General features: G+C 39.4%; 2 protein-coding genes across 4 annotated transcripts in view; both read left to right on the top strand.

Annotated features, from left to right (window-relative positions):
• The first annotated feature begins 6,177 nt into the window (after positions 1 to 6,177).
• LOC117950367 (voltage-dependent T-type calcium channel subunit alpha-1I-like) lies at positions 6,178 to 22,295 on the top strand. Of its 3 annotated transcripts, none has more exons than XM_034881330.1 (33): positions 6,178 to 6,308; positions 7,683 to 7,899; positions 8,176 to 8,269; positions 8,718 to 8,854; positions 9,241 to 9,329; positions 9,597 to 9,756; positions 10,181 to 10,505; positions 10,656 to 10,748; positions 11,431 to 11,597; positions 11,816 to 11,864; positions 11,940 to 12,068; positions 12,393 to 12,541; positions 12,826 to 13,011; positions 13,180 to 13,297; positions 13,394 to 13,549; positions 13,669 to 13,779; positions 13,962 to 14,078; positions 14,329 to 14,414; positions 14,618 to 14,741; positions 15,022 to 15,090; positions 15,418 to 15,602; positions 15,796 to 15,922; positions 16,198 to 16,323; positions 16,544 to 16,633; positions 16,828 to 17,008; positions 17,450 to 17,604; positions 17,828 to 17,937; positions 18,041 to 18,174; positions 19,762 to 19,820; positions 20,138 to 20,216; positions 20,653 to 20,774; positions 21,523 to 21,681; positions 22,027 to 22,295. In XM_034881330.1, exons 2-33 carry the CDS (start codon positions 7,706 to 7,708, stop codon positions 22,159 to 22,161), a joined length of 4,215 nt encoding a protein of 1,404 aa, XP_034737221.1. In that variant the 5' UTR covers positions 6,178 to 6,308; positions 7,683 to 7,705; the 3' UTR covers positions 22,162 to 22,295. The 3 variants fall into 3 exon arrangements, with proteins under 3 accessions (XP_034737221.1, XP_034737220.1, XP_034737222.1); XM_034881329.1 differs by having other exon boundaries at positions 16,828 to 17,011; positions 17,453 to 17,604; XM_034881331.1 differs by lacking the exons at positions 6,178 to 6,308; positions 7,683 to 7,899 and having other exon boundaries at positions 8,177 to 8,269; positions 8,718 to 8,856; positions 9,229 to 9,329; positions 16,828 to 17,011; positions 17,453 to 17,604.
• A 658-nt stretch (positions 22,296 to 22,953) lies between these two features.
• The window catches only part of loxl5a (lysyl oxidase-like 5a), a 6,051-nt gene continuing 3,396 nt past the window's right edge, over positions 22,954 to 25,608 (top strand). The window contains exons 1-3 of the mRNA XM_034881327.1: positions 22,954 to 24,029; positions 24,699 to 24,807; positions 25,316 to 25,453. Of these exons, the coding sequence (XP_034737218.1) occupies positions 23,039 to 24,029; positions 24,699 to 24,807; positions 25,316 to 25,453 (1,238 nt within the window). The 5' untranslated portion in view covers positions 22,954 to 23,038. The remainder of the gene's footprint in view (positions 24,030 to 24,698; positions 24,808 to 25,315; positions 25,454 to 25,608) is intronic.

Below are 25,608 nucleotides of genomic sequence, written 5' to 3'. Positions count from 1 at the left end.
CATTCAAGGTTTTTTTGGGAGTATAGTTCAAAGGACAGATGACCATATGCTGTACAGCCTGTAATGCCATCTGAGGCTAATTTGTGATAGACCTGACTGAGGGAACACCTTATCCTGTCACAGAGTGTGAACAGCTCGTCATACCACAGCTAACTAAAGAACAGGTCAGGTGCATGTATTCTGCAGCTCATCATTCCCAAAGTACGTTGACAACTAATGTTTCTTTCATTAGAGAAACAAAGGGCCATTTGGATTTTAAAATCAGTCAGAAAAGTGAGGTGATTTGGGTCATTTTGAGTCCTAGTTGTTTAAACTATTATGAAGCAGCAGTGAGCAACAGTTAAACTGAAGCACCTGTCAATTTGCTAAAGCAGGGCATTTATAACTAGCGCATGTTTCCCTTCATTTTATTGACACCTATTACGGTAACACCCACTCTTTTAGCTCCCAATGACTTCAGCTGTGGGTACGTATAATCTGTCACGTGTGTGTCTCTAGGAAATGAAGGGACTTGTGAAGGTGATTGTTGTGACGCTGTAGCAGGATGACGTGCAGTAAACAGCACTGGCTTAGGCTCGTGGTGCTAAGAATTACAGCTGTATGTGCGATGGCTGTTAAAGCGCACAGGTGGATCTGTTCATCAAGGACACCATGCACACAACAATTTGTGCAAACCACACGAGTGAAAGGCGAATGAGAAACCATGGCTGCATGAGGGAACTGTTGGGTCTTTGTAAATTATAGTTCGTTCTAGACCTACTTTATAGTAACTATAGTAAACTTCTTCTCAATGTAGGACACAGGTTTATTACCTACATGGAAAATCTCACTCAATGTGATAGCATGTAAACATGTAGAAATTATATAATTTGCTCGTGAGCATGTTTTATTATGCCCGTGAGAATCCAAGCCATCTACTTGTCAACTTGATCCCCCCCCCCCAAACACACACACACACACACAACTTGTTAAAGCCTGCCAACCCTCCCTCGTCCCCCTCATCTCTGCTATCATCCACTCCTGTCAGCACTGGAACACATCCAGAACTACATCCTTAAAAACTGCTGCCATCACCCCTATTTTGAAAAAACCTGGTGCCGACCCATCCAATTTCAACAACTTCCTTCCTATATCCAATCTTCCCTTCATCTCCAAAATTCTTGAAAAAACTGTTTCCTCTCAACTCCATTCTCATCTATCCCACAGTAACCTGTATGAACCGTTCCAGTACGGTTTCCGCCTACTCCATAGCACTGAAACAGCACTTGTGAACTAAATATCAGAGCCTCTTCCTGTACCTTTAACCAAATAAGCACTTTTAGTTTGATGGAAACTAAAGGCAGTGTTCATGTTGGTGTCTGTCACGTTGGACGCTTTAAATTGTGTGTCAAGGAGTTATGGACAGAGGAGTGTCACATAGCTGGAGGAATGACACCCATCCGGTCACAGCCTGCCTGAGCCAACTACATGTAGACCTCTACCATGTGATTATGTCCCATTACACACACGCATGCACGTGCGCCTGCTCCTGTTTCTAACACTCACTCATGGATTTATACTCACACAAATTCTGAGAGCTTGTCAGTGTGTGTATATTTAGAGGGGGGGGGGGGGGGGTCATATATTGTTGGTACAGAAGCAGATACAGGTGGTTTTATACACTCAGACCTCTTCTAATTCCAAGCATGCTGGTTGCTTTCGTCACCATCACTCGGGACTGGCACCACACTAATGGCTACAAGTCTGTCAGCACGTCTATGCAACCTGAAAAAATAAATAAAGGCAAAGGTGAGGGCCTGTTTTTGTGTGTTTTTTTACAAATATTATTGTAATTTCTCTCTCCAAAACATGTTGTTTTGAGTTTTTTTAAATTCACCAATCTTAACCTTGAAAGACATTACTGTAAACAGTCTGGCACAGTCTTCATGTTACAGTTTCAACTACAGTATAGACCAGAACAGATGAATCCTGGTTTCAATGATCCATCCTGCAATAAATGTGATGGTATAAAGTGAAGCACATTAAATGTAGAGCTCCCTGACATTTCTCACATATCAAACATTTCGGATAATTATATATATATAATGTATATACACAGTATATAATACTACAGTGATTAAGGACTATAAATATGAACTTGACCTGACTTTGAAGTGTGTCATACAGTGCATGTTAAATTGAGTCACTGGATCACATGATATGGAGGCTATTGAAAATAATTAGACATTTTCCATAAAAAAGATACAAAACTACAATGTTGCTAATTATATTTGAATTCCTGAATGGTAGAAGTTGAACAATGTCATTAAAAAGTCTATCATGTAAAATAAATATCACTTTACGTGAAAATTGAAACATGTTATGGAAACATGAGTGTGCCAACATTGATAGACCATTAATCACGGCGGCCGACAGGGGCAACCGCCCTGCAATTTAAGAAAACACACGTATATAGACAAAACACAAGCGAATTAAGAAAACTTCAGTAATTTGTACACAACACAACAAAATGCATAAATGCCCTGCAAATACAGAAATGATGCAATAGAAAAGCAAACGAACCCCGGAAAAATAAGTGACGCAAAAAGAAAAGCAGACAAACCCCAAAAACAAATGCGACGAAAAAACACCTGCTGCATCCAGACTACACAAGGGAAGTTCTCTAGGGGGAGCGCTAAGTAAAACAGCTTGATTTTTGACCCCAAGGGAAAAGAGGGAGAAGTTAAGGCCTTGTTGGTTTAAACCATAGACTGTATTAAAGGTCTATGGGTTAAACGTACGTGTTATTTTCACAAACTGAGACATTTACCTTTGTTTGTGAATTTTCCACTGAAAACAAGTCTTTCTAAAAACTCCTGCCAGAATGGAGATCTTTGAAATCTTTGTTAGCAGATTTGAATGTAAACTGAGACAAACGTAGGTTTAAGCAGCCGAGTAAGTAAGGAAAAGAAGAGAGAGGAAGTGATTCATTGCTGTTGATGCTATTTTGGGGATTCTGATTGGCTAACATGGGCTTAAGCTTCTTGTTAGTAGATTTATTTATTTGATTAGAACAATGCACGTTAATTTTTCATTTCTGTAAATGCGGCAGTGTTAGCCAGTTGGCTAATCTTCAACTGTAGTCTTAGTTAACTGGCATGCATGTCTTTATGGTGGGAGGAAACCCACGCAAACACAGGAAGAACTTGCAAACTCCACACAGAAGGGCCCATGTCACTTCCCAATGTGAGGCGAGTGCACATTTTAGTCGTGCATGCTCAGATTTAAACAGTTTACGGCATAACGCGTCATACCCGATGGGAGACGAGTCAGACTGGCTCTGGTCGTGTGCAGATGTTAGTCGCGCGTGCTCAGATTTAAACGGTTTAAGATTTACCTGTCATATTGAAATTTGTGAAATACATGAAATAATAAACTTTTCTCATTACAAACAATAACAGAAGATGGGAATCATTTCAAAAACGTTTCAGAAGCTCCAGGGACAGCTTTTGTTGTATTTGATTGCTATCTTGTAGCAAAGCTAGCAGTCATTTCAAAAACGTTTTAAACTATCTATGATTGATTGATTGCTAACGTTAGCTCAAAATGCCATTCAACTGACAGCTTTTGTTGTGTCTAACTTGTAGCTAGCAGTCAACAAACTTCATTAAGTAGCTCCATTTTTACTGTGTTGACTTTACAGAAGTCTCTTGTTAGCATCTCAAATGATACTTGTCGCAAAGTGACGCACGCATGGGCAACTCACAGCTTCACTAGACTTACATTGTGGAGCAACACCCCGAAACTACCTTATTGCTGTTAGGCAGACGTGCAAACCACTGAGCCACCATGCTGCCTTACACTGCCTCCTAAAGGTTTGGCATGCTCTTGACGGCATTGACGGCATATATACACGGGTACGTGTAAATGAACACTTTTCTAAAAGTTGTGACAGGTGTGCACAATACTATTTTTGAAACCGGAGAGGTTGAAATGTCCGTTTCTGAAAATAGCCGCCCACGTGTAAAAGAATCTTAATCTTAATCTCAGAACGTTGCAAAACGGTGTGCAACTGCTATGAGATCATAGACTGTAACTATTAAGTTCATGTTTGAGATGTTTTCTCTTGTTTGGTGAGTGTGTTTTAGCTCAGGCCACAGGTGATACTCAATCAGCAGAGACGTATCTGTAAGATTGTGGTAATAAACATTTAAAACTGCATCAGCATTTAACGTTGACATTTTACATGATAGGGTTTAACTCTGAGGTCCGAAAGATGCCTCACTGAAGTGTAGGCCTCCTCAAGTGTAATATTGTGATTATACAACAATGGTTACCAACAAAATAGTGATCATCAAACTGTATGCAATCTGCCAGTGTTATGTCCAAAGTGCTGGACATATTATATTGTGTAGACTTGAGAGGTATGTCCTGTCTATTGATAACCCATTTGGTTTCAAATGGAAGCATGGCACTGATTTCTGTATTTTTGCATTAAAAGAAATTTTAGATAAATAAAATAGGCAAAATTCCACAATGTTCTTGTGCTTCATTAATGCTTCTAAAGCATTTGATTGTGTTAATCATGAGAAATTATTTTGAAAATTGTCTAAAAGTGGGGTCCCTGGTTTTATAATTAGAATCTTGGTGTATTGGCACTTGCATCAGACGAGGAGAGGGAGATGGGTGAACATAAAATCTGTTCCCTTCCTAGTGACCAATGGTGCTTGCCAGGGAGGAATTCTGTCTCCTTTTCTTTTTAATATGTATATGAATGAGTTGTCTTTTAAATGCATGTGGTACAGGCTGTAGGGTTAGTGACCTACTAATTAATCACCTTATGTACGCAGATGATTTGGTTATCTTTAACGCATATAGTGTCAGCTTTTGAGAGTATGTGGCAGTATGGTGTTGATTTTGATATAAAAAACAATGCTAAAAAGAGTAAGATCATGATTATCAGAAGTAGAGAACACAGACCTTTCCTGACTTCTATCTTTCTGGCACTGCACTTATGGTGTGCAGTGAGATTACATATCTGGGCCATATTATTGCAAATGACCTTTCTGATGATAAGGATATATCTATAGACAGTGTTGGAAGCTGTATGCTCAAGCAAACATGCTGTCTCGTGACTTCAGCATGTGCTCGGTATTTCTGTGAAAATCTCACTCTTTATATCGTATTGTACACCTTTGTACGGCCTACCTGTGGTATCGTTATAAGCAAGGCAGCATTAGAAAACTCATAGTGACTTATAATGACAGCATGAGGCTGCTGCTGAAGGCTCCAAGAAGCCCCAGTGCAAGCCATATGTTTCTCAGTGTTGGGGTACCTAGCTGCTTTGCTGTTTTACGTAACCTGGTGTATAGATATGTGTAGGGTATCTGAGTCAGAAAATGACATAATCACTGTTTTGGCTAACCCCTTATGCAGTTCTGTCAGATTCTCTTCCAGACTGTGGAACCATTGGCAAACATTTCTGTGTATTAGACACTGAACATTGTGGAAGGCTCTGTATTTTGTATTTTTGTGTTTGTGTATGTTCTTATTAAGATATGGATCCCCTGGGTCTGAAATAAAAGTTTGTGGAGCATTTTTCTCTTGAAATACAAAAAAACAGACATGATTTCTAATCCCTCCATGTAAAACAGCCAATTTGAGCTATAGCTTTGGATCTTATCACATGTGACAATACATCACTTTTTCAATACTCATCACTTCACTGCAGATATGTTTACATCTGGTAGGCCTACACTTTCTGAAACTACATACTTTCTGATACTACTACTACTACGTTTTATGCCTGGCTTAAAATACATTAAATGAACTGTATCATTCCTATATGCTTTTATCAACATGCTTCATATACATGTAAATGGACTGTTCTTATATAGCGCTTTTCTAGTCTTAACGACTACTCAAGGCCCTATTTTTAAAACATAGTACAGGAACCATTCACAATTCACACGCATTCACACTGTGGCCGAGGCTGCTGTACAAGGTGCCAATGCTCATCAGATAAACACTCACACATTACACTCTTTAAATAAAAAACTGTAAATGAGAAAAATATTATTAAGCTACAATAGAAATACCAATAATTATACCGTCTATTATTACCTTGACAACGACTAACCGACTCTGCCTGAGTTACATATCAAAACAAAACAGCTAACGTTGCACTCACACTACATGCAATAGGCCTAGCTACATAGAACAGTTAGCTACGGCAACCGAATGTGAAGCTCAAACTGATGTTTATGGTCAAATATTTATCCGAACTGAAACAACAGTTGAGATTCCCACGACATGTTAACGTTAACCAGGTAAACTTAAATTTTATAGATAACTAACCAATTTTACAGGTGGACAACAATTTAACCTCAGCCAAGTTATAGCTACTTGTTTCTTTAGTAAGAGCTTTTACCACAAAGTTGAAGTTCCTAATTGGGTCACGTAATCTGACGATCTTTTTAAGGTTAGAGGCGTGAACGTTGATGGTTAATGAGTTTTACTGCACCAATTAACTTTTAAAATACTTAATTTTAGTATGGAAAATGGGCAAAGATTGCCTTGTATTAGCCAAGGGACTGTACAGGTTTTTCTTTAATGTAGCGTTATAACACGATGCAGCTATTTAAACTGTTGGCTAATGCTTAACGATAGCTAACATCACTAGGTTAGCTCGCTAACGTTATTTCTTACTTGAACGTTTGTCTAATTAGCTAGGTAGCTAACTCACCGGTAAAAGTAACCTGAACAAACTTATATAAGGATAGCTACATATTTAAGCCGAGTGTCATATTTTTGTTGTATCAGCCGGAAGACAACTCGTATCATGCTGTTAGCTAAATTGACATTATGGGCTGCAGCCGAAAAACTATTTGCATTACAGTAACGTTAGCTAACTAGCTGGCTAAGCTAGTCAGTTGTATAATTACTTTAACGTTACACAGTTTGGTTAGCTAGCTACGACTTTAAACCAGCATTCGTCCTAACCTTAACTTATTTTGCTCTTCTGCGCGTTTTTTCTGTAAGAAAAAAGAAAGAAAAGCTGAAATGTAACATTTCAATGGGATGAATTGTATTTTTTATTTTACAAATTTAGCATACCATAGCTACATATTGAGATTTAACGTTACATTACCTGATAAACTCTTAAAATATGATGCATACCAGTAACCCTAACATGCTACTTACACATTGATGCATGATTTATTATAATCTAAATATCTAATATAATATATAACAGTTTTTTTTTGCAAGAAATGCATTTCTTTTTACAAGTAATTATGAGTTTTTATATTGCAGTGTGGCTACTTTTACTCAAGTAAAGAATCTGAATCTGAATGCACATCAAGAAATGCATATTTAAATGAAATAAATAAATGTATTTCTCACAATACCCGGTGTCTAACCATACAGATAATTATTTTGTGTGTTGAGGCTTTTAGCCAATATAACATTTCATATGATGGTGTATGGTAAATATTTTGTAGTGCCCACATCACTGCCAAATTGCATTTTAGAAACATGAGAGCAATATATATTTTAGAAACAAGAATGTCCCGGTTACTTGTTTTATTTGTGCATTTTTTTCTTGACTGACTCTCCGTCCCCTTCTCCTTTCTGATTATCACCTGACTGTTTTCCCTCTGTTTACCCACTTCTTCTCTGCACCTCTGTGGATCTGCTTATAGTGTATCTGTGTTTGAACTTCATCATGACTAAGGGACAGAAGGAGAAGCAGCGGCGGGAGATGGCACTTACTTTACCAGAACAAGAACTTCCCAACCCACACTGCATCTCCATACAGGAGGAGTTGCTGCCCTACCCGGACCTGGGGCCAGTAGTTTTTGGCTGCTTAAAACAGACCACAAGCCTCCGTAACTGGTGTCTGCAAGTGGCCCATAGCCCATATCCTTTCCTACTGCTTAAAGTTGATATGTGTAAAATAATAATAACAATATTAACTTGAGTAGATATCATACCAATGTATTTATGAATGTATCTAGAGGATACACTCACCTTGCCTAGCTGTGGCATTTAAAGAATTACAAGATTGTATGATTTGATTTGGTCATTAATATTTTTTGTGTCCCCTGTGCTTTTTCTACGTAATATTCTATTCTCAATTATTGATAATAAATTTAATCTCACCCTGTGTGTTTTGACCTTAACCTCCTTCTCCACGTGGTTGGATTATCTGTCTGTACTGATAATTGTGCTCAACTGTGTAAATTTGTCCATTTACAAGCCCGGGGAAAAGAAAAACAACACACAGGAGGTTAGTGTTACCCTTGGTGTGGATTTTCCAAATCTTTACTCCCCATACTCCCCATACTTTACTCCCCATACTCCCCAAACACACAAACAACATTGTTTAATACTGATTACCTCACTTTCTATTTTTGCAGTGTGGCTAGATACCTGTGCTGTGAATCTGTCATTAAATACATGGTATATTTTTGTGTGGAAAATGGTTGTATAATTTTTTTAACAGATTATATAGTTTTAACTGTAAGACTGTTCAAGTTTAATACATTTCACTCCAGTCCTTCAGTTGTGGCCTGGTTGAGTCATAGAAAACATTTCTGCTCTTATAACAGGTCAACCTGGCCAAAATGTTGGAAAGAGAAGGCCATATCACACATTTGAGACTACCATAATGACATATAATAGGCAATTGTACTCTGTTTAACTATATGTTTTTTCTTCTTTTTGTGTATGGCCAGATATTGGATTTCCTTATGTTTCTCTACTTTATTGTGGAAATGCTCATCAAGATTGTGGCCCTGGGAGTCTTGGGCTATAAAGGGAGTTACCTTAGCAACCACTGGTACAAGCTGGACTTCTTCATCAACTTTGGAAAGTTAGTATTCCACAATGCCTCTCAATTTTTTGTTGTTTTGTTTGTCTGATAACCAACTGATAACTGATAAGTAGTCACTTTAGGGAAACATCTTATTTAATGTCTCAGTTTATCCCGTGTTTAAAGACAACATACATATAATTCACTCACAAATATAGCAGGGTCTTTGTTAAAAAACAAAAAAACGTTTGCACAGCTTTGGTCACACTGGCCTGACTTTGTTTATATTTTAGAGAAGGACAAGTTTTTCAATTGTCAGCTTCTCTTGGCTTGCTTATAAAAGGTTTTTATATTTAGCATAATAATGCTCTACATTTAGATTTTTGTAAATGAAAGAACCCCCAAAAAACAGTTCTCCCTGTTTCTGTCTGCAACTGTCCCCTCAGGTTGATGGATATTATGTTTGAAATATTTGACATCCACTTGCAGTTCTGTCAAGTGCTCTCGCCATTGCGACTCATTAGCAGAGTACCAAGTAAGTCGACATTTCAACATTTTGCATTGTTCCTCAAAACTTATTTTTCAGTGTTTCCAAACATATAGTACAGCAAGTACATACATTAAGTGCAATATGTAGTCATTTTAATATTGATAATTATATGAAGGAAAGCTTTCAAACTTTCACTGTGACTCAATGGATGTCAATCACTGTATTACACCTTCCAAAGCACTCTGCTTCTTTCGAGTTTTCTTTCTTGTCTTTGTTACAGCTGACGGCATCTTTTTATGTACATCTGTGTAGGTATGCTCAACGTTGTGACAGTACTCTTAGGCACCGTGCCCATGCTCGGAAATGTTATGGTCCTCTACATCTTCGTCATCCAAATCTTTGCCGTTGTGGGAGTCCAGCTGTGGGCAGGACAGCTGCGCAACCGCTGCTTCCTGGGAGAGGACATTCCCACGTAAGGAAAATGCTTGTTCTGCTTTTGCAGTATTTGCATTTTCAAATTTCCAAGTCCTAGTCGTTACCATTACCTGTTACACATAATTTAAACATTAGTATTCAGAAAATTGCACTTCATTTCATGAATGCTTAAGTCAGATTTCATAAAAACCTTGAGTCCAAGTCCAAGTCATTAGTGCTGGATTTTAGTCTAGTCACACGTCCAGAGAATAGTGACTGCAGTCGGACTTGAGTCGAAGTCTAGGACTCAAGTACTCACATCACTGGCATATATATGTATCAAATATAACGTTACCTACTATATACATTTTCTTTTTTTCAACACAGCACAAAAAAACTGTCATGTGAAATCTAACAGCTAAGTCATGATGTAGAGTGTATTAATTCTAGAGTCTATAAATTGTTGTTCTTTTTCTATCCAGAAAGTACAACGTTTCCTTAAGTCCATATTACATGAACAAGTATGAGGAAAAACTCCCATTTATCTGTTCGCGTGATGGCAAAAGCGGAATGCAACACTGCCGAGATGTGCCACCTTTTCACCAGAATGGGAAAACCTGCGCATTGGCTGCTCACGAGTATGCGTCAGCTGTAAATGGGGTAGTCTCGTCAGGGGCCGGGGCCAGTGTTAACGCCTGTGTCAACTGGAACATGTACTACAATGTCTGTCGGCCCGGGGACCAGAACCCTTACATGGACAGTATCAGCTTTGATAACTTTGCTTACTCCTGGGTAACCATATTCCAGGTAACAAGGACTTTTACTGTACATGTTCAGAAAAATATTATCATAATAATCCACTGTTCCACTGTTCACCATGTTTTTAACTAGAAGCTTATAAAATGTTGTCACTTAATAATATTACATTTTATTTTGTCACTCTCTGTCTACCTCCAGGTTGTCACACTGGAAGGATGGGCGGAAATCATGTTTTATATTATGGATGCTCATTCTTGCTGGAGTGTTATTTTTTTTGTACTCGTCACTGTTGTGAGTAGCCACTTGTCTTTGTTTTAGGTAACAACCACAGTATTTTAAAGTGTTCTAAGGTCTCAAAAAAAGAAATCTAAAAATTATGTCTTGGGATTCTTCCATACTGGTAAATCTGGGCTACATAATGGTCTCTAATTCTGGTTTAGTAATTTCACTAACTATAAAAATCCAGCAGAGGCAGCAAAATACATTGAAACTATTTTTTGATTTGGTTCATAATATCGGTCCCAATGCTACACGCAATAATGTGGGCCTTGTTTTAAATAGACCCACAACAAACCACTGTAGTATTCAATGACTCAATTAATGAAACACAAATTTTCACTCTAATCCTTACTCGGTGCAGTTCTTAAGATAAACTGGAGAAAAGGCCATCTGTTATCTCCGGATTTTAGTTAAGACATGTTTATGTGACACATTGTTTTACATGCTCTGTTGTAGAAAAATAGACATAACCACCCTTAACTTGTAAACTTGAGTTGGGCCACTTGTAATGCTTTAATTTAGACAAACTTTTCTAAAAGCTTGTTGTGTTGCTCCTGAAACAGAGTTATTGTTTACACTTAAAATAAATAGCCTAATTAATTTGAGGGCAGTAACGCTTAAATCACCGGTGTAATTATCTCTAAGCAGTTTTTGAACCCTAGCTCTTACTAGCAACTTTTAACTTCCCCTCCAGATGGGCTCCTTTATCATGATGAACGTCTGCGCAGTCGTCATCGCCACCCAGTTCTCGGACAATATGAAACAAGATGCAGGAGAGCAAAGTGTTGGTGCTCTGGCTATTGCACGGCTCTGTGGCAAGTTAATTGGATGGCTGCAGGCGATCTACAGTAAATACAACAGGTCAGTCACTGTACAAGATGTACATACAACCTGGAGGTCTTTGTTTTGTTTGTGGTCAGATTTGTAGTTTGCAGTAATATCTGTGTGTATGCTCTGAGTATGGAACAATTGAGTTTGCATTAGTTAATTTGTGTTTCTCACAATGGGACATTACCTGAACAAAACATGTCTTAATTTAAGCTGAAAATTGACTGTTATTTATTTCCTTTTACCAATAGACATAAGGTGCATCCTCATGGCGGCAGCAGCAGGATTGATGACTCAATGGTGAGACTAGTGAACAACTTTCTGCAGAACCATCAGCAGCAGCATTGTTGCTAACTGACTACCTTTCTGTGACAGATCTATCAGGTCTGGAGACCATTCATGGAAAAGCTTAAGACGACTGTCCACAGTAAACTCTTTGACCGATTGGTCATGTTTGCAGTTTTCCTCAGTATTGTCACCATGGCCATAGAGCATAATGACCAGGTGAGGATGAAAGTGTGTCTGCTTACTACTTGTCTAAGTCTCTGAATTTAATTTCAGGTGTGTGAGGTGAATGATAGACCGAGCAGTTGAAATGTTCAAAAGTAGTGGTTTGATTAGAGTATCTTGTTATGCTGGGAATTAAGAAAGATACTATTTAAATTATGTCCTAATATTCCAACATTAAGAACCCCAAAGGGAACACTAGAATTGTAACTACTTTACTTTTTTTCCTTCCTTCCTTTGCATTTTTACTTTCTTTTGCTCCTTCTCTCCATATATATACCCCTCCCTTGCTCTATTTCTTTCCATCCTCTCTTTGTACAGCCCCAGGAGTTGACACGTATGTTACAGATCAGTAACATTGTCTTCACCATTATATTTGTTTTGGAGTTGATCATAAAGCTGCTGGCTCTCACGTGGACATACTTTACGGACTCAAACAATATCTTTGACTTTGTCATTGTTATCATCAGGTAATATGATTCCATGCAGTCTGACATTGCTTTGTACATACATGCCATTATTAAAATTCACATTTAATCCCAATTTCCTTGTTGTTGGGGTTGACTCTCATTGGAAACATAACACACAAAAACTGTTCAGGTATCAACTAAACTAGTTTTACAACACTTACTCAGTGTTGTAAAACTAGTAACTTGTGTTTGTTTCAGACTAGATTAAGTCATAAAGTAAACACAATATTACCTATAAACTCAACATACATTATATCAAAGACATGGTTGTTTGTGGTTTTCAGTTTGTGGGAGATAATATCCAAAGCAGACAGCCGGTTGTCAGTTCTGCGTGCATTTCGTCTGCTGCGGTTTGTGAGGTTGCTTCACTTCCTCCCTTACCTGAAGAGACAACTGCTCGTGCTGAAGAGGACCATGACAGAGGCAGCCACACTCTGCATGCTACTGCTGTTTGTCATCTTTATTTTCAGGCGTGTACACACACAAATCCTCCCTCGCCTTGTGTCTGTCTGTATGCCTGTAGACATCTGTAATGTCACAGCAAATTCCAAAAGATGCTATTCTATTACTAATATGATAACGATCTCCCAAAAGATGCATCTCAATGATTGTGCATGCATGTTCTTGGTACTCTGCAGTGTAATGGGTATGCACCTGTTTGGAGGCAAATTCTTCTTCGAGACGCAGCATGGAAATATCATCGTTGAGCGGAAAAACTTTGACACTCTGCTTTGGTCAATGGTAACGGTGTTCCAGGTTAGTTTTTGACTTAATAATTCCATTCCATTGTCATGCCATTTCTGCCGCAATTTCTATCTGTAAAACTCTCTTTCATTAAATCTCTCAATCCAGATCCTGACTCAGGATGACTGGAATGTGGTGATGTACAACGCTATGGCAAAAACCTCCAAATGGGCCTCTCTCTACTTTATTGCGGTCATTATTTTGGGAAAACATGTTCTTCTCAATGTACTTGTGGGTATAGTGGTTCAGAGCTTCCAGGCTAGGGTAAGGACCTCTGTCTTAGTTTTCTCCCAGAGCTATCTGTTTTACACCAAACATGGCTCTTAAGTACGGCACACTCAAACACTTACACATCTGCCAAACTCTATTTCCTGTGGTTGCAGCGCTTCTCAAGTATGGATCAAGACTCTTCTCTCCCTTCCTGTGAGTCTACCAGTTCCACTCCGGAAATCTTGACCCCTGAAAACCCTGCACAGACAGATAACAATAGCAACGTAAGTTCTTAGAAGTGCAAACTGTAGTTTCAGAATCTGTTGAGAGGTCTGGGCTAATAATTGGTGGTAAGAAACTTTTACTTACTTTTACGTTTACTAATAGTTACAGTCTGGACACTTGAGGTCCAGTACTTGCTCAAACAAACCCCCAATCACATTTGCTGTACTTCTTGTTGTCACAGGGCCCCACAGGACCCAACCGAGGCCTCTCTTTCTCTCTTTGTTGTCCCAGGATAAACAATGCGATTAACGCAGCCCCAGGGGACGACTCTGCCCCAACAGATACCAATGGGGGCAATGTAAGTTCCTAATAGTGATAGTATAAGAAGTCAGGTGTGGGACGTTAGAGATTTTACAAGGTTTAATACACAATAATGTAGCAGAAAGTAACATGATCAAGCTAATTTGGTCTCTTTGCTTATATTCTAAGCAACATTTGCTGGTATTCCCCCCCCCCCCCCCTGTAGTGTTGTTGGTAGTTCTTTTAAGTGTTTTCTTCATGCTTTGGATAAAGAGAGGTGACTGATATGTAACTCTTCACCCATGCAGAGATGTTTGAACTTGATCCAGAAAATGGTCAACTGGTGCAAAGAACGTGAAGAGTGGTCATGTTATGTGTTTTTGCCACAGAACAGGTAAGCACTTTTTTACAGGAAGGGAAAGAGAGATTTTGATAGAAAACACAAAAATGTTTCTTTGATACATACTTTGCATACAGAATGCCAAAAGATGACTGAAGGATTATTACAGGGACATTTCACTGTCTCTTTTATTCCCTTGGTTCACCTCTGATGTTTAACTGACTATGGCCATTTTGTGTGCGTGTGTTTGTGTTCAGGCTCCGCATCTTTTGTCAACGACTGATCTCTCACAAGCTGTTCGACCACATTATTCTGGTCTTCATTCTCCTCAGCTGTGCCACCATCGCTATGGAGAGGCCTGCAATAGACCCTAAAAGCATGGTGAGACACCTACAATTACTGTTCCTTTGGAGAGGGAAATACAGTAAACCCTTAACATACAAACCCTGTCCTATTAGACACATACAAATATTGACAGATGCACACAAACAGTATAATCTTACTACATGTAATCTGTGAGGAGAGATGGCAAATACAGTCACAAACTTTCAAACAGACAAGTTGGATGTTTTGTATTTCATGGAACACATAATATGTAATGAGTTTTTTTATTTGTGATACAAAGAAGCACGTTAAAAAGGAATCTAATTTTTCCCTTTAGGAGCGTTGGGTCCTGAATACAGCCGGTTACGTTTTCTCTGCTGTTTTCTTTGTAGAGATGCTCTTTAAGGTAAACATCAAGGTTAATTATTCAATGCAATGTTTTGTTTGTTCTAATGCATACAATTACTTCATGGCTTCTGAGCTGTTGAATGAACTTTCCATCCCCTGCTGGGTTGAGATCAACCAAGAAAAATAAACAATGTGTAAGGGAAGAGCTCAATTTATTTAACTGACTGTTGTACAGCCTGAAACCATTTTGACATTTCTTTGTTATAATTTTAGACCAATTATTTTGTACCTTAAAATCAATACATTGGATTTTTAGGAGAATTTTAAAGAAACGACAAGACTGTATATAAAGTAATATGTTGGAATTGATGTGTTGTTACACCAGGTTATTGCTCTTGGTTTGCTGTTTGGGAAGGAGAGCTACTGCCGGTCTGCCTGGAATGCTGTGGATGGTTTTTTGGTGTTACTGTCTTTAGTCGACGTCTCAGTCTCTTTGGCCAGTACAAGTGAAAAAAATATGCTGGGCATGCTCAAAGTTTTGCGCCTGCTACGCACACTGCGCCCGCTGAGGTACATCATGAATTTTTGCGTGTATACAGTACAGATGATTGTTTAATGTTTGTGTGGGTTGATACCAGTGCTTATGTACAGAAACTGTTTTTTGTGTCAGCATCCAATCTTATTTAATCTTTGGGGCAGTTTGTCTGGTCGTACATGTGCTGGTTATAAAAAACATCTGTTTGTCTATGTTTGTGTGTTCCAGGGTGATCAAGCGAGCCCCAAAACTGAAGCTGGCTGTGGAAGCCCTGATTGCTTCGGTTAAACCCATTGGGAACATTGTTATTATTTGCTGTGCCTTCCTCTTTTTTTATGGCATTCTTGGGTTGCAGGTACTGTGGGGGATGCACACTCAAGCACCCATGTATGCACTCGCACACACTTGTGCACACACACACACACACACACACACACACACAGCTTTGTTATACCCTGACTTACAATTAAGCTTTAGAAATGAACAACATGACCCCTGGCCAGCACTAATAGTAAACACAGAGAAATTCATTCCTGTTATTTCTGGCATTGATAGTGACAGCTTTGATGCAGTTGGCAAAATAACACAATAGACACTTTGTCTCTGTCTTTTTCTAACAAAACACTGTAGTTGTTCAAAGGGAAGTTCTTCTACTGTCTGGGTCAAAACACAGTCAACATCACCAACAAGATTGAATGTCTGTCGGCCAACTATCGCTGGGTACAAAAGGTGTACAACTTTGACAGCCTGCCTCAGGTATGGATATACAGGCTTGGTTCTTGCCTTCTTGGCACACACCTTTTACAAATGTCATTTAATCGTCACCCAATATAGTTCATTACATATTTGCCATATTAACCATTTTTGACTAACTGTAATGAATTTGTATTCCGTAAATGAACTTAAAAGCTAATTATATTAGGACCTGGATAATCGCCTTTTGTTGACTCAACAGTTATTTCTGTTTCCCATTCAGGCTCTGATGTCCTTATTCGTAATGTACTCTAAGGATGGCTGGGTGAACATTATGTATGATGGGCTGGATGCTGTGGGAGTTGACCAACAGGTATTGTTGCTGGCAAAATGTCTGATTTATATTTTTACACTGATATGTAAATTGGAAGGGAAGAGAGAGATATTAAATGCAAGGGTGGTTTTGCCCTCCTGAGATGGCAGTGTAATAAATTGGTTCTTTATTTTTAATTTCTTATGCACAAGAAAATTAAATCTAATCTTTCTATTGTTGTCTTTTCCTCTCAGCCTATAACGAACTACAACGAATGGATGCTTATTTTTTTCATCAGCTTCATGATTCTGAGCTTTTTTCTTCTCGACATGTTTATTGGTGTAATGGTGGAGACCTTCCACCAGTGCCAGCAGAATCAAAAAAAAGTAGATACAGCATTACTAGAAAATTCCACAGTATCACAGGACCAGTGCAAGGGTGAGAAGAATGGAGTAGCCTGTTAGTGATCTATTTTCCCAAGCAACACATTTCAGAGTCTAATGTGAAAAATGAAACTGACAGCCTGGTTAAGTCACGCAAACAATTGCTGATCACGTAGGCTTGATACATGTATTGGGACAGGTCGTGTACAGTCATCATCTGGAAATAATGTTGATGAGAGCGGTGAGAATGAATCGAAACAAAGTAAATTACCTGAAAGATATTAAAAGGCTACTTAGACTTTAGGTGAACTGCAGAATCGTATGATACTTCTCTGTGGGTGCATCACAACAAGCGACTCCTTTCACATACACACATTTTATCATATTGTTGTTATAAAAGTATTGGCTATTGTAGCTCTAAATGTTTTGAGTGTTTGTTACAACTTTGTCTCCATTTCGCTGTTTGTGTTTATCTGCATGTGTGTGCGTGTTGCAGAGTCTGAGGAGATTCCATATTACACAGATTACTCCCCCATTCGTCGGTCTATCCACACTTTCTGTACCAGTAACGTCCTGGACCTCTTCATGGCTGCCGTAATTTTCCTCAGTGTCATGATGATGACTATCCAACATTATGATCAACCTCTGGTAAATGCGCGCACACACACACACACACACACACACACACACACACACACACACACACACACACACACACACACACACACACACACACACACACAATCACTGTGTACATCTTAGAACTGATACCAAAAACAAATTTGCATTGACTGTGTGAGGGTATAGAAATAAACCTGTGTGTATGTGTTTGTGTGTGTGTTTGTGTGTGTGTGTGTGTGTGTGTGTTAAGTATGTAGAGAAGATTACAGACTATTCCTACTATGTGTTCACCATCATCCTGATCATCGAAGTCATGCTAAAGCTTGTGGCGTTTGGCATACTGAGGTTCATACAAAGCAGGTAACACATTAGAATAAGTGAGAATTGAATTTCCTTATTTGCTTTTGAATGTTGGTATTCCTGGTGCCTAAAAGGTTGCATGACTTTGTGTGTATGTGTTTAGATGGAATCTGCTGGACATCGCTGTTGTCTTGATTTCAATACTCAGTATTGTTTTCCAAGTGATGGATATGGCAGACTCAATTCCCATTAATCCCAGCATCCTTAGAGTCTGTAGAGTACTCAGACTAGCACAAGGTATACTCATATACACTGCGGTTCAAAAGTTTGGGCACCCCAGGTAACAATTTGTAATAATGTGCATAAAGAAGCCAAGAAAAGATGGAAAAATTGATGCTCACAAAGCAGGAGAAGGCTATAAGAAGATAGCAAAGCGTTTTCAGATGCCAATATCCTCTGTTCAGAATTTAGTTAAGAAATGGCCGTCATCAGGAACAGTGGAAGTTAATGCAAGATCTGGAAGACCAAGACAAATATCAGAACAGCTTGCAGGATTGTGAGAAAAGCAAGTCAAAATCCATGTTCCAGCCAGAAAGACCTGGCAGACACTGGAGTTGTGGTACACTATTCCACTATAAAGAGATACTTGTACAGATATGTTCTTCATGGAAGAGTCATCAGAAGAAAACATCTTCTACGTCCTCATCACAAAAATCAGCGTTTGAAGTTTGCAAAGAACATATAGACCAACCTGATGCATTGTGAAAACACGTTCTGCGGACCGATGAGGTTAAATAGAACTTTTTGGCCGGATTGAGCAAAGGTACGTTTGGAGAAGAAAGGGCACAGAATTTAATGAAAATAACCTCTGTCTAACTGTTAAGCATGGGGGGATCAAACATGCTTTGGGGTTGTATTGCAGCCAGTGGCACAGGAAACATTTAACGAGTAGAAGGAAAAATGGATTCAAAAAGATTTCAGCAAATTTTGGACGCTAACTTGATGCCATCTGTGAAAAAGTTGAAGTTAAAGACAGGATGGGTTCTACAAATTACTACTTTTTCTATTTTTGTTATTTCCACTAACCCCAACCGGCCCGTCAGACACAAGGTCTGACCAAGGTTTCTGCCTAAAAGGAAGTTTTTCCTCGCCACTGTCGCACTGTTGCCTGCTCTGGAGGAAACTACTAGAACTATTGGGTCCTTGTAAATTCTGGAGTGTGTTCTAGACCTACCCCATCTGTAAAGTGTCTTGAGATAACTCTTGTTGTGAATTGATACTATAAATAAAATTGAATTGAAAATGGATAATGACCACAAACACACCTCAAAACAATCTCAATCTCAATCTACTGACCTCAACATAATTGAAAATCTATGGATAGACCTTAAAAGAGCAGTGCGTGACAGACAGAAATCTCAAAGAACTGGAAGACTTTGGAAGGAAGAATGGACGAAGATACCTCAAACAAGAATTGAAAGACTCTTGGCCGGCTACAAGAAGCGTTTACAAGCTGTGATACTTGCCAAAGGGGGCAGTACAAGGTATTAACTCTGCAGGGTGGCAAAACTTTTGCAGACGCCAGTTTTTTGTTCTTGTTGTTATTTTTAAAAGCGTAAATGATGGAAATAGAATCTAAATTTTTGTGACATATACGAATGTCTGATCTGTCATTTTATTCTTTTAGGAGATTTTTCCATATTTTCTTGGCTATTTTATCCACATTAATACATGTTTTTACCTGAGGTGCCCAAACTTTCGAGCCCCACTGTACACACTCGCCAAAGGGAAATCTTTTTATCTGTGTAAAATGTCTAACTGTTTGTGTGTGTTGTGTATGCTCATATACAAAGTTATTTACACAACTCCTTTGTCCCACTTCAGTGCTAAAGGCCAAAAAGATACGAGTTCTGCTGAAAACCATTATCAAGACGCTATCACAGGTAAAACACGCACCTGCATTTAATGAATTTTCGAATGCCCCCCCCACAATTTTATGGTATGCAGATTATTGTTTTACAACTAAACAGACACATTAAGTGTATTGTTTGCAGCTGCAACAGCCAATAACAGCAAATGGGAGCACAAGAGAAAAAGCAAAAATACTAAAAAAAATGACATGTGCTTTGAAAAAAATGGTAATTAGAAATCATGGCCTGTCTTTAATGATAGCCTGTCTCAAAAAAAGGCTTGTAGTTCCATCAAGTTGAGGTACATAAAGTTGGCTGTGTGGAGGATCTAACAAGCCTTTTGATTTCAGGTTGGAAATATTTGTCTTCTCTTTGCATTCTTCTTCTTCATCTACGCTGCGCTGGGAGTGGAGCTCTTTGGCAGGCTAGGTCAGTCAAACTACTAGCATAACATACACATACATAATTAGGCTTACTACAAAGGATCATGGTCCCAGAACTGATCCCATGTTTGCTCAGCATCTATATTGTTGCCATGGAAAGCAAGAAAGCTTAAACTAAACATGTTGTAGTTTTAGCAAATACCACAGCCAACCCAGAGCATAGTTAATGTGGTTTCAGCTTATTCTCACAGTGGACTATGACATTTATCACAAATACTATACTACGGTAATGCCACACTATTAATATGTTAAAAAACAGAAAAAATCACATTTTATTTTGGGGGCTAAATAAACTGTATGTGATAGCTTCTTAGTAGCTGACTCAAACACACATCTAAAGGATTTTATTTGAAGTGAAAAATGTCCATGGTGCAGAAAAATCACTTCTGTATGTCTGTGTTTTCTGCCTCTGTGTCAATCAGAATGCACCAACGATAACATTTGCCTGGGTTTACATCAATACGCCAATTTCAAACACTTTGGGATGGCCCTGCTCACGCTCTACGAAGTTTGCACCGGAGACAACTGGAGCGGGATAATGGCAGTATGTACACACTCATACATGCAGATACACAAGCTCTATATATTTATTATACCCAAACCTAGCAAGTTTACCAATAGCGGGAGTTTCCCGCAACTTCAACCAATCCCAGCCGTCCCACGCGCCAGACTTTGTATCAGTATGTGACTCTGAGAGCCAATGACCAAGCTGGAGTGAGAACGGGTTGCCGTCACATGTAGGTGGCCATATTCATTTCCTTGTTTAAGGAGACGTGTGTGACTCAAACATCTCACATTTGCCAACAAAACGTACAGTGAAAGACCGTACAAAACATGTCAGACCATCCTGCCAACCTGTAAACATTTTAACATCAAAGTCCGCTGTAATGATTTTTCACTCCGATGTCGCGGAAGTGGCTGCTGTTTCAATCCTGTCTGCTCTCTGCCGCGGCCGGTGCTGCCGAGTTCCCCCCGCAACTGACAGGCGCACACACACAAACACACACGATGGAGCAGGAATTTCCATTTTATTTTTAAAGAACCATACAAAATAAATCACAATTTTTTGCAATTTTCTCTATTTCCCGCAACTCCAAGTGTTGCAACAATGTTGTATCCCAAGTCATAAGAAGTTGTTTTTTTTGGTTTATTTCGGAATTTTTTAAATACATCTTTCAAGTTTCTTATTGTCAGATTTAACGGTTACCAGTCAAGATTTAAAAGTAAGAACGATTTTGTAATGTCTTTGTGCCTCTTTTTTCATTTATGAATCTTGCTCTGTGCTTCTCAAGGACACATTGAGGGGATGCCGTCCCGACGATGAGGGCTGTTCGAACTACTTGTACTGGGTCTCTCCACTCTTCTTCTCCAGTTTTGTGGTTATGGCCCAGTTTGTGCTGGTAAACCTGGTGGTGGCAGCCATCATGCAAGCTCTAGAGGACAGCCACGAGGTACAGTTCTTACAAATGCACAGACAAAGAAAGCACACAAACATATAGCCATCAACTTAATAATAACAGCTGCTTTGTTTTACGGGTCTGTAATTTTCCTGGAAAGAGCTATGTAATCTGGTACTAATTATAGGGAAGTAGAGGCATTGTTGTTATTTTACTTTAATTATACATACAATTAATTCCAAAGTCATAGTGATGCACAGAAGGTCAACTGATCATAAAAACATTGAAAATGTATAGTCATGCATGCATATATGAAGAGTAGTTTGATAAACCAACTTTGATTTATTACTTTGAGATTGAAATACAATTAAGTAATAGAAGAAAATTTGAATGTTTCAGAACAAACCTACTAACTTCTGTCTCCCCCTGGAGGACGAAGACGAGCTTGAGCAGGCCAGGCCATCAGCCCAGAATGTGGGACCCAGTTCCAGCCACGACGGGCCAGCCACGACAACACAGATGGATCCTCAGTGACGCCACAGACATGAATTTTGGTATAAGCAGTTATGTGTTTATTTGTTCATTTGTTTGCACACCACATGATCCTTTTGATGTCTTTTTATATTTTAATACAATAAGTTAATTAGAGATTTACTTATTTTAATGTTTTGGGATATGTAAATATGTCACATATATTCACCTGTAATGAATGTGAATATATGTCTTGTTTTCTTGTTTTCTCTTTATTGTTATTTGTACTTATACTGTGTATATATGTAAATTTTGACTTGTATGTTGTGAGATGAGTTAATATTAATAAATGGAACAGACTTGATTTACACATGGGAGTTTATGATCTTAAATTCTTCTTCTTCTTCACCACCGGCTAATGTTTTGATAACTGTCTTCACACACATGCCGAAACAAATGAAGCACACTCAGTTAACGGTGGTGAAATGGTTAAACTGAGTCACGCTCCTTGCTGATATTTGGATAAAAACAGTGGTGTAGTCTGATGTATTGTAGTGGGTATTCTGTACTGTATGTGCCATGATGGGGCGTCTGGGTGTCTTCCCCCAGGAAAATTTGGATCGTCAAAGACTTAATTTCCTACATTCTGACACACTTGTATGCACCAATTTACGGTGGAAATGCCTTTATTAGCCTATGCGCAAAAAAAACATGACAATTCAAAATATATCAAAATATAATAATGCAAAGAATGTTGTAACATATCATTCCGCATTAATGGTATGGAACTCTCTCTCTCTCATTATGATGCTGTGCGCAATTGCGTGACTGAGTGGAGTTTATTCAAACCACCACCCCATCACTCCCAGCTCAAACTCAAATGATCGTCGTCAGTGTCTCAGTGTTGGAGCTCTTCACAGAGACGCCAACATATTGAGCCATGGAGAAGTTTGTGCTTGTATTAGTCTGTCTACTAGATGTTTTGGTGTGTTTTGGAACCGGTCAGCACCGTTTACGTGCACGTGTCGGACCGTGGAGACACAGGATTCAGTGGGAGAATAATGGTCAGGTGTACAGTTTAATGAGCACAGGGACTCAATATCGCTCCCCTGCGCAGACCAGAAGACGCACTCAGATCATATTGACAACTAAAAACAGTTTAAACAGACTTCATCCTCATGTTGCGCTCAGTAGATCCAGTAGAACCAGACATGGAGACCTCGAGGAGGCAGCCGGGGATCAATCTCAACAAAACAACCTCAATCAAATGGATAAATCGGTTCTTGGTGTTGATTCAGATCAGTATTTACTCGCCTCGAGTACACCCGGGACTCACAGTCAGTCCCCTCCGCGCTTCGCAACCCCCAGAGAGGCTGTGGCTATGGGATACCTTTCACACCAGGAAGTGTCAAACGGCAGCGCCGCGGCTTTCACCACCATCCAGGAGTTCTCCGGCAGTGGTGTCCCACGAGGAGGCCGGAGTGCACCTGGAGCTGGCGCACAACACGCCACGACGTCACCGGTAGGATCAGCGGGCTTTACGCACAGTCAAGGCGGAAGGATAAGCTCGGAGTCAGCTGCCCGGTCACCTGCCATAGCTGCGTGGGACACCATAAGAGAGGATAGGGGGGACGCACGTCGCATGCCGCAGCAAACCAGTTTGGTAACTCGCATTGCGCAAAGCACGCACTCGATGACTGCGGAATCAAATGAGTCTCCCACAGCGCTGTCCAGTAACTCCGTAGAAATACACTTTCCCCGTACGAGGTCGGATGCAGCAAGGACTATGGATATGGATGAAGCACGGGATCCGCACAGTATTCATCACAGGAACTCAGTTTTCTATAATGTTTACCCGCCGGACCATAGAAACAGGGTCAGTGTTCACCCACCACCAGGACCGGGTTATGGCACCAGGTTCTTCCATAATGGTGAGTCGCAAGGGAGGAGGACAAGTGGATAGCCTAAAACTCGTAGTTTGTACATAATCAAAAAAAATCTCAATTGATAACACCCTGTGGAGCCCTGAGTGGAGCAATGCTGAGGCACATATTCCCCATGCTCATTTAAAAAAAGTGAAATCCCCCTATATTAATCTTTAATAAAAGTCAGAGTTAAGGACAAAACTAATGTCTCCAGTATGAAAACCTCTGAGCAACATTCAAATTAAACGGCCTATTGATATAAGTTATATATATACATATATATAGTTATGAGAGAATATAAATTATGAGAGTATATCCAAAGTTTTCCATTCAATAATCTGCAGAAGTATGCTATTAAAGTATTTGATTGCAAATGTGCTCAGGTAAAACAAACAACTACTTGTTTAACATTAAGATATGTTCAATTGTCTATATTTCGAATCAGTAGATATAAATATGGTTGCGTTTATGCCGCATGATTAATTCATGTTTTCTGCCCTAACTTCCTTAGAGAATATTATTGAAAAACTTACACGTCTTTTCCAGAAGAGAGACTAAGTTTGAAGCTCCTATTTTCAAAAGTCTTAACCAAAGGAAATGTGTGTTTGGCTGAGTCAATGGATGTTTGCATTCATACATAACATTCATTTAAAGTTGAAGATGATTTTTTTGCAGGTCTCCCAGACTTGGTTCCTGACCCTTACTACATCCAAGCTGCCTCTTACATCCAGAGGGTGCAGATGTACGCACTTCGCTGTGCTGCTGAAGAAAACTGTCTTTCCAGGTGCTTTTATTTATATATGACATTACATTGCATTAAACATAAAAACCAATGGGGTAGACACTCGTACATCAATTAATAATGATAATGATTGAGGGTGTCTTATGAGGTTGCCACATTAGGATGTGTGTTGGCCTCAGGCCCATTTGGACAGAGCGGCTGGACATAAACCTGGCAACTAGATTCTCTCCTCTGATCTCAGCAGCCACTTTGCCAAGTTAAAGAATCTTTGAAGTGAAAGGCAAAGGATTCCTGAGGTGAATGCAAAAACTGATGAGGCAAGACCCGAAACCACCCCTGTTGCTTGCACAGTAATGCACCGTTATGTAAAGAGGAGGAGAAGGAGTTCAATGTGCAGTGAGGTGTGTGTACAGGATAAAGTGATGTAAAGACACAGCAAACAAAAAGAGGTGATCAAAGTCAACCCCAGCTGTGCTCTTAGTTATTTAGTACTAAGTGAAGATACTTAGGTAAACGTGCCTCATTCCTTTTCTGTTTCACTTTGCTTTAGGTCTGCAAATCACCCGAATGTGAGGGACCTCGACTACAGGGTCCTGCTGCGGTTTCCACAGCGAGTGAAGAACCAAGGAACAGCAGACTTCCTCCCAGTGAAGCCCAGACATGAGTGGGAATGGCACAGCTGTCACCAGTGAGTTCAGTGTCCTTTTTCCCAGTCCATGTACAGTGGTGTGTACAGTGGTGTGTACAGTGGTGGGTAGAGGGGTGTGTTGTTACGACCTGGCCCGTTGTTAAAGATGGGCGTAACATAAACAAGGATGAATGTGGGTTAACCAAAGACAGAGG

Source organism: Etheostoma cragini, chromosome 9 (assembly GCF_013103735.1).
Source record: "Etheostoma cragini isolate CJK2018 chromosome 9, CSU_Ecrag_1.0, whole genome shotgun sequence".
Taxonomy (NCBI): domain Eukaryota; kingdom Metazoa; phylum Chordata; class Actinopteri; order Perciformes; family Percidae; genus Etheostoma; species Etheostoma cragini.
The sequence above is the reverse complement of the archived record's forward strand: the minus strand, read 5'-3'. Positions and strand labels throughout refer to the sequence as shown.